The 9,776-nt window shown below is 42.6% G+C and overlaps 1 protein-coding gene across 1 annotated transcript in view; it reads right to left on the bottom strand.

The window, feature by feature from the left end:
• The window catches only part of LOC106815738 (conserved oligomeric Golgi complex subunit 3-like), a 26,375-nt gene extending 21,664 nt beyond the window's left edge, over positions 1-4,711 (bottom strand). The window contains exons 1-6 of the mRNA XM_014820246.1: positions 4,571-4,711; positions 4,279-4,340; positions 3,773-3,938; positions 2,956-3,030; positions 2,578-2,670; positions 2,193-2,321 (exon numbers count right to left, since the gene is read on the bottom strand). Coding sequence (XP_014675732.1) covers positions 2,193-2,321; positions 2,578-2,670; positions 2,956-3,030; positions 3,773-3,938; positions 4,279-4,340; positions 4,571-4,660 — 615 coding nt within the window. The 5' untranslated portion in view covers positions 4,661-4,711. The remainder of the gene's footprint in view (positions 1-2,192; positions 2,322-2,577; positions 2,671-2,955; positions 3,031-3,772; positions 3,939-4,278; positions 4,341-4,570) is intronic.
• Positions 4,712-9,776: the final 5,065 nt, after the last annotated feature.

Below are 9,776 nucleotides of genomic sequence, written 5' to 3'. Positions count from 1 at the left end.
CTCCTTCTCCACCAGCTTCTCCCCTCCTCCTTCTCCACCAGCTTCTCCCCTCCTCCTTCTCCACCACCTTCTCCCTTCTCCCCCTCCTCCACCAGCTTCTCCCTTCTTCCCCTCCTCCTCCACCAGCTCCTTTCTCCCCCTCCTTCTCCACCAGCTTCTTCCCTCCTCCTTCTCCCCCTCCTCCACCAGCTTCTCCCTTCTTCCCCTCCTCCTCCACCAGCTCCTTTCTCCCCCTCCTTCTCCACCAGCTTCTTCCCTCCTCCTTCTCCCCCTCCTCCACGTAGCGCCATCTGGCGGTGACGTTTGCAAGTTCATTTACGACGCTAAACCTGATGTTTACCCGTTCCGGTATACCGGACCGTACCCAGGGTACGTTCCGGCAGTACCCTGGGGGACATAGACCCTATGAGCCATACTCATGAGTCATAGCCTCATGATCATCATCGACAAAGGTGATAATACGTTCATAATATAGCAGCAATGGAATTAACAGGTGAACTCAGTGGAAACATTTCTTGCTTTTTGACCTACTACGAAATCGTTTAAAATAGGAATGCCGAAATGGGAATAGTATTAGTAGTAGTACAGTAAATTTTGGCATGTCGGTGTCTACGTGTAGACCGAGTCCATCTCATTGTCTAAACAAATACTACCTCAGTCGGCAGTAAACGTGACGCTGTAGCATTTGCCAACTGTATACAGCTTTCCTTTTGTTTTCCTGATAACGGAGCCTTTCCTTCAGTTTTAGATGTCCAACTTGAAAGTTTATCCATCAAAACATTTGCGGTAACTTGTGAACTTTGGTTTGATGTGGCGTCAGCCATGTTGGAAATTACGATCTTAACGCCATCTATCAATCGCGTGCAGCGGTAGGACCTGAAGCCAAAGGTAAACATTGCACTCGGTGTAGGTCAGTAAATTATAAATAAATTATAATCATAAGGACATAATGTACAACGACTGCCAGTACTGGGTTAATCGTTCTTGGTATAAACCCATATAACGCATAATTCGTAATGTTTTGTACCATTACATCGATGATTATCGTGCAAAATCTGATAAAACAGAGCACAGGGACTTGAGGCGGAAAAAAAAAGAAAGTGTTATATATATAAATAGGGGAACATAAATATATTAATTATAATAATATATATATATATATATATATATATAATTATAAATATATATAATATACCCATATTTATATATATAACACTTTTTTTTTCGCCTCAACTGTCCCTGTGAAACAGAGCAAGGCAATAATTGAAATTTACAACATTCCTAAACCCGTTAGCAGTCAATGAAGCTGTGCGGTTCACTGGCAGCAAGAACAAGTCCGCACCTGCAGCTACAGCACACACGTGGCCATCGACTATATATAACAACGTTGTTATTAGCTCATCTGACAGAGTCAGATGCAGCTTGTAGAATCGCATGATCGTGCGTGCGTGCGTGCGTCTGTCCGTGCGTCCGTGCGTCCGTCCGTCAACAGTTGGGCACAAATCTTGAATCTTAACCGCACGACGTACGGTCACGATATTCGGGACGTTGGGGGGGATCGTCAAAACGAGTTGGGATGTCGAAGCTGGGGTAAACCGACTTATTCCGGAATATGCAGCTTTTGAGATAAAGCGTTCCGGGTAAGGGGCCCAGTCGGGGATAAGCGGTCAGGGGCCTGTCTGAAGAGCAAAGATTTTTTTTTAAATTTTAAATTTTATTTTTTAATTAAAATAACCATAATAATCTAGAGATATCTGAACCTATATATCCGGATTAAATATGCACTTAGGAACTTATTTTTATAAAAATCTCATTTTTGTCCAGGTAGGCCATTTTCAGCATTGACATGTATGCGTGCTCATTACTCAAAACAATGACTTGCGACTTAGTCCGTATTATGCTGGAGCGGGTCACATATAATAAGGCTTCAAGTGCCTGTGGTATACGTATAAGTGCAGCTACGTATGACATCGATAATGGTTTAGCAAATCAATTGTCATATCAAATGACTCGACTTTACGTTGCAATAAATTATATAAAATGTTAAAAAATATCCGTACGTAATTCAATATTACTAAAAATGTATTAATATTTCATTAATATTTCGACCATTTTATCGCAGGCACGTCTCACGTCCGACGCGGCAAGCGAACACGGCCGGATCTTAAATTCCGCGCGGTTGCCATGGTTACCTTCGACGGCTGCACGAGCTGGGTGGCTGCACGCAGTAAGTGAACGACGTGGGTCTTGATGAGGTACAGAGCCTTGGAGAGACACAGCTTGAACTTGGTCAGATACAGACTCGATTCCTTCACTTGGGGCTGCAAATGGAGGCGCGAAGATAACAACTTAGCTAGTATTACAGACGGTAGTACTTAGTACGTAGTCAGTATTACAGTATTACGTGTGCCTATTTTTCGTTTTTTGGCTTTGTTCATGTTACTGTCGTTTTCAGTTTGGCACGTTAAATTTCGCGCGTTTAGCGCACACGTCGGCTCGGTCAGTAGGTGGGTGTTTCGCACGTTTACTGCATGCGGGTTGGACGGTGCGTTGGCGCGGTCCGTGGGGGTAACGTACGTTTGCTGTGATGTAGGCGATGCACTCGTCCAGTCTTGACAGCATCGGTATGAACGATTCCCTCGTCACCGTCAGCGTCGGCGAGCCGAGCTTCTGCAAGAACAATCGGAGCATTCACGATCGGAAAACACGCGGCCGAACGATTGTAACGAAGTGTTCCCCGCCTGCTTGATGAGTCAAACTATTATCGATTCGTCCATCAAATTACAAAACAAACTTTTAAACATGTCAGAAGCAGCTGGCAGCATATTTAACTTAATCCGGTCCACATAAGAATAAGGAAATTTAACTATATAATATTAATAACTATACATGTATGTCGTATATGTAAATATAAATATATATATATTCTGTGAAGCTAGCATGAGATTCTGTTACCTGTGATATGCTCTCCAGCTCATTGAAATAAGCGAGTTTGCTGTTGACTGTCTCTACAGTGTGCACAAGCTTCGTCTGAAAAATAATGACAAATAACGTCGAACCCACGCTAAGCCTGCTGCTAATACTAATAGTAATAATAATAACTACATACTATAACTACTAATACTAATAGTATAATAATAGTATAGTACTAGTAGCTGTAGTAGTAGTAATCTATTACTATGGTATAGAAATACTATAATAATATATTACTATACTATAATACTACTAATGCTCGCTATATACAATACCAGGGGTAGAAATTAACAAGGTAGTCCAACTACCCTACCCTCAAAAAGAAGGAGTCCGTCTGAGGTTCAAAATTAAAGATATCAATAACGCATGTGCTTATTTTTAAGATTCATGCAGTTGCACGTCTGCCAAATTTTCTTTGGACATTAGCTGAAAAAATACGGTAATTCCGCGAGGCCGTGCTCCGGAACGAACTAGTTAGTATGGCAGAATTTTCAGGGGGTCACACGGAATCCTGCATATGTCAAATCAGGGAGTCTAACAGTAAATCAGGGAGTATTTGACTCCGGACTCCCGTTAATTTCGCACCCTGCAATACTATGATAAATCGTAGTATATACTGTTGCGATCACATGGTAATCATTGTTATGATAGAATGTTCTAAACAACAATGCTTGGAAACAAAGTATCGACATATCGACGTGTGCGAGTGAAAACCACTAATACACCGATTCAGCTTGACCTACGATGATGGCATCCGAGGTCGGGCGCCGTCATCGCCGCGGGTGTTCTATTGTTTTACCTGGTCGGCGAGCAGCTGTTCGCACGCCTCGTGCAGTGCGTTGGTCTTCGTCGACACGAACACGTACTGACTGTTGAGCTGCTTGAGGAAGAGCAGAGCGCCCTCTACATCAGCGAGAACGCCGCCGCAGTGTTCGCGATACTCCTCCAGCTGCTGCTGGTACGACCTGACGTCACGCGACAAACGCACGCAATATATTCGTCACACGTACAAACTGGATTAACTATATATATTTAAATAATATAGATATATATATACAATTAAAATATACTATAAATATATAGATATTTGCATTGATACATTTGGCATATTTTTGCATGGCAAAGGTTATTTTCGCACATTTGGCAGCTATGTGTTAGTCGTGGCATTACGTTAAAACCTTACGCGTGTCGTACGTGTCGGGTTGTGAAAAATCATGTGATTGGTCGGGTGGTGAACGAGTTCCAGCAGCATTAGTCAGGGCTAGAGTTTGAAACACATATTAGGGCAAGGCAAATGTTAATTACCTATAGTGTGCATCTTCTTCCTTGTCCATCTCAGCCTCCACATCCGCAAACCAATTAAAAAACTGCCAAAATAATTGATACGATTATTTAACATGCATTACGTAAAACAGTACTATTCTATATAATGTAATAAATCTGTTCAATTACTGAACATATATTTAACAAACAAAGTTCAATCATATCATATGTAAAGAAGAACACATTGATGGATCATGATTTTTGATGTTGAATCATAGTATTTTTTGTAATTAGTTAGCATACTAATCGACATTAACGATGAGCTAGTACAAACCTGCTGAGCATTTTCAATTTTTTGTTTCTGTTTTTCAAGTCCGGCAAAAGTTCCTGAGTAGTTCCTCTCTCTCCCATCAGGCAATGCCATAACAGGGTGTAGTGAATCATCTTTGGGCAACTAAATATAATCAAGGCTTGCATTGGTTACTATATTGGTAATTGTCGGTAATATTTCAAGAAGACAATTTAACACCACGATGTTCGAAAGGTACAATACGATAACTGACTACAATTAACTACAATATAGTATCATTCTTCACTGGCCACAGGGGAGAACAGCAGGACCAGTCTAGCTTATAAGTAAAAGACCTGGTAAGTGGACAGGATCAGCTACAAATTTTTGCTACTATATGTACCTTAGCAAACAGTGGCTACAAACAATGAACCATTTGCTCTCATATATAACGTATAAGAGCAGAAAATTGCTATATTAGTAGGGGTGAGCAGCGTGAGAAACTAGCGGTCGCCCAGTCGCCAGTGGCGATTAGAAAATTGACCGGGCGACTGCTTGCTGGTGTCAGCTGGTCCGGCGGGGCGACTAGATAATCGCCGCACACGCAACGCATCAACGCATGATTCGCCACACGTACAAAAACTCGCGACAGTCTAAGAAATCGATTGCTACATCGCCGGCAGCCCAGAGTTTTTATGACCACATAACAATAAGTTTTTATATCGCAGGGGTTTTATCGTGGGTGAGAGAGACGAACAGGAAATGCACCAGCGTAATCAGTTCTGACTTTAGAAGTATTATTTGTTTAGGCAACTTGTGACTTTCGGGATGTGCGGCAGCATTGATTTAGCATGGGGGTACCTGGATGGGGAGGAAAAAACGAAGTAAAACCTTGCTCAGAGCTCCCGGATTCTAGGTTCGTCGTTTTTTAATATTACGTTATCCCAAGTAACTAAACAGCTTGAAGTTCTGACTTGCTCAGTCGATGTAAAAGAAGTTGAAGATGAATGGATGAAGTAGAAAAGAATTTGAATACCATACCATCGACTTACCTGCATTATAATTCTTGATTGCCTGTCTTTTGTCTGTTACCTGGACTATGTGTACTGTGTATGCATTCTGTCTGTCTTGAATGAAATTGAATAGATGTGATTGGTTTCTTAGTCGAGTGAATGGATAAAAATGTGAGTGAATGTGAATTGTTGAGATTCTTACATGAGTAGTTCTACTGGTGTAGCTCAAGAACGGTTTGCTTAGGGTTGTTATATTGCGTTAGCACAGCGTGGTTGGTAATCTGGTGCAGGGGCTGATGCTGATGATATATTGGTCCAGGTGAGTGCATCATTATGCAAGTTTCAACAAACTCTGCTCGAAAAGTAGCTAAATAGCTCCGTAAAAAAAGTTTATTTTTAGGCTGCCGCCAGGAATAAAAATTATTACAGAACTTTTCTTTTGTTATTTTCTACTAACTGTCTACATTAATTCTAATGAAATGATGGTAATTTAATAATATAGACTCAAAATAGTCAATTCCGAAGCTAAAGTCCATCGAAGTACCCAAACTCTCCATGTTTTTTGTGTTCGTTCTAGGTCTGCTGTTTTAACTCTGCTAATTCTAAACTGGGATCCCGACCAATACTGAATCAGCGTCGCGTTCAACAAATATGTAATTTTGCATGATAATAGGATAGGATGGCCGGTCTTCAGAGACCCTGATCTTTAAATCGACTTGCGGACTTGTTCCGATTTTAATACGCATCAGTGTTCAAACGTGTAAAAAATATAAGGTTTATATACTTAGAATGACGATCACAAATTGCCCATCCCCCCCTATAATAACGTCCCAATCCGAGTCATTCATTTGCTTTTGACAGAAACATCCTGGATCGGACCCTCGATAATGCCAGGTCAGTGCTTCCTCGAGCCATGGTCCTGCTTGGACAGTGCACTCCATTATCAGTTTATAACCCAAGTGACAAATTATATATATATGAAACCTATAAAAAATCGTTAAATTTGGACTGGCTGGCTTTTCAGACGTGTTGCCAAGACTATGGCACCTGTCGATAGAAGTGCATTTCTGGGATTTTTTCGCCAGTGATTAAAAGAAACCCCGTATAGAATGAAACTGATTATAAAGGAGCTTTTCATGCAAGTTTCGTTTTTTTCCCTATACTGAATTTTTTTTACCGTACTAAAATCTAATACTAACTCTACTTTTTCCCTACTAACTGGCAGTTATAGTGATTCCGCGCTTGCTAGAACGCTTATTCGTTGAAGATAAGGGCACTTCTCAGGTACTTGTATAAAATTTATATACGATTTTGTCGCAAATTGATTTTAATGGCATGCCGACACCAGTGTCACCTACATTTTTCGACGCACGATCCACTGCCGTCTACAAATACTGGTGAAGCCACGGATCACTACAGTACCTTCTAGTATACCTTTCACACTGTTAATGCCGTCGGTTCTTTTTAGTTATTCTCCGAGTCTTTGTTGGTAAGTGTGGATGTAGCTTACAATTGTATGTGGAATCGAAAAATCGACGATGGTATGTTATAAGCATTTGTGATGGTGAAGAGTTCAATGAATTACTAAAGCTTTGGAAATTTTGAAGACTCGTCTGCTACTGCATACTCTCTCTCGCTTCTTCTCGCTCTCTCTCTCTCTTCAGTGATCTAGCTTGTCGTCTCTCTCTCTCTCTCTCTCTCGTCTTCTCTCCTCGAAAACTGTTCCGCATTTTGTCTGTTATCTGTCTCTATCTTATTGCGCTCTTTCTCGCTCTTCTCGCTCTCTCGCTCTCTCTCTCACCTTTCGCTCGCTACTCCTGGTTCTCGTCTGCTTGGGTCATACTCGTCGCACCACAAGTGTCCGCGCTTCTCTCGTGCGTGCAGACAAGGACTTGTTCTGAGGCTGCATTTATTTTCATAATTACATTAACTAATGTATTGCCGCGCCTGTTTGGGAACATCCCTTATCTGATTTAATTTAAATAACAAAAAGAACATCGGCGTTATATCATGCCTTCCAGAAACGGTTCTGCAGCAGGGAATTTAAACCCAAATGTTCAAGAAATTTTCAGCATTCGACAGCTCCCCCATAGTATATAATATTATATTTAATATATATAAAGGACCGAAAATGCTATGATAGTTATCCTCACGGAGAGAGTCTATACGTCACAGCTGTGATGTATTTTTCACCGCTTGGTGGAGCAAGGACGGGGGGGTCAAACAAAACTTTTTGGCGAACGACGTGGTTTGCGGCAGGAAAGAGCTTACAAAACCACAGCTGCCACGCACCGAATCAGTTCGCAAGAGTAATTCATATTCGCGCATGTCATGGTAGTGTATTAGACGCCGAGTGAGTTGTGATGCAAATAGAGCATGAGGCGCGCGTATGCGTGCTGATGTACTCATTCATATAGACACGCTGACATTCGACATGTCGCATTAAGTGCGCTAGTCTCAGCGTACATTTTGTCTGTGATGTTCGTAAATATGTTCACTATTCTGTAATACGTTTAAAATGCTGACACTATCATGTGGTATGCGTAAATATTTACATTCTCCTCCAATATGATGAATTATTTCTGTGATACCTTGCATCAATGAAAAAAAAACTGCGTTTTTTTTCTTTCGGATGCATACCTGGTAAGACTTGTCGCGGTTTCGATTTCTACCTGCTAACTCATGATATTGTAAGTTAATGTGTCCCTTGATTACGTATACACATCGTGACATTCGTGTGATGTGTTCCCAACCGCAGTGGGTTATATTCGCTGTTAGCGTAGAGGCGTGGTTCTGGGGGTGGGTTCTCTTATACGCCTTCCATCCCCGAGTGTGAGGTTGACTTCGACTTCGCGGTGTAGGTAGGATATAAAATCGAGAAGCAGGGTACACAGAGAGAGAGAGTGTATCAATAGTTTGGATATCGGTCGGTGTTCGATCGGTGCGGTGCCATTTAATCTGATTAGCCGCGACGGCAGCAGCCATCATTATGCATACTGCACGCTGATATCGCGTATGGGCTACGAGGGTGTTTCTACCTTTTTATTAGCCTAAAAAGACGCGCTACTGGGTGTGTTATCGCTAATGAGCTAAAAATCGACACGTGCGTGTAGGCACGCATTTCATCAATTATTTTTTTGTTATTTCATTATACTTGTATACACAATACTTGTTTTATCAGTTTGTAACAGCCATTAAGACTTCAAAGTCAAATCAATGCATTCACGTCGCTATCACTTGGTGTGGATTTTGGATTTTGGTGCTAATATAAACATTTTTTTTGCGATACACAATATATTCGATCCGCTGGTTTAATGAGTCGGTCGGTTCGCTGAACAAACATTATCGTGTGTGTGTGTCTTAGCGTGTCTCTTTACTCATTGCCGTTCTCGCTTCGCTTCTTTCTGTGCCTTACACCGCATCCGCGCGTTGTCAATGGCTTCAATCGCCCAGTGGCAGTTGTGGCAGGTGTGTGTCTGTGTGTGTTCTGCGGTGTTGCGTGCGTGCATGACGCCACCCACAGCCCCGTTGACAACTGCTCCGGCCTACTCATTCTGCAAATTATAGGACGCAGATCGACTGGGACGCTGCGCGTACGTGCGTGTATCTGCGAGAGTGTGACATGCCATGGCTATGAGCCCTATACGAGGCACGCGGCTCCCGCGGCTAATTTCTCGAGACTAGTTGCCTCAGTTGCCGGAATCGCAGTGTCGACCCGTAGATCTGGGGCGTCTACGTGCTGTAATCACGGCTGTTCACTTGGTTACTGCGGGGTGGACGAGCACACCTGATTTTAGGTCGTGCATTATAGGCGGCTAAAGAAGTATTAAGCTTTTAGGAAAGGTTAGGACTCGGTTCAGCCTTCAGACGCATGTTACTGTGGCGTTGCTTGACCATAAGGAGTGAATCTCTGTTGCTCCGATCAGGAGAGAAGTAGGAGTGGAGTCGAGTATGATTGAGTATGTGGAGTATGAATATGGGGTGGAGTTGCTTGCAGTGGGCCTGCATGTGGCTAGTGGGTGGTAGTGAGTAGGCGTATGGGCGTAGGAGTAGGGGAGGAGGGGGGAGGAGGAGGGAGGAGAGGAGGAGGAGCGAAGGGTGGGTAGGTGGAGCAGAGGTAAGATTGAGGTGTGGATGTGTAGGTAGCTTTATTAGAAGCAGTTAGAGGTGGGTGTTTGCAGGCGAGGACGAATTGAGGGCGGTGCAAGGGGGAGAGAGGGAAGAGGGGCGGTGGGTAA

This window comes from Priapulus caudatus, unplaced genomic scaffold (genome assembly GCF_000485595.1).
Source record: "Priapulus caudatus unplaced genomic scaffold, Priapulus_caudatus-5.0.1 Scaffold1190, whole genome shotgun sequence".
Lineage (NCBI taxonomy): Eukaryota > Metazoa > Priapulida > Priapulimorpha > Priapulimorphida > Priapulidae > Priapulus > Priapulus caudatus.
This window is presented reverse-complemented; position numbering and strand designations above follow the sequence as displayed.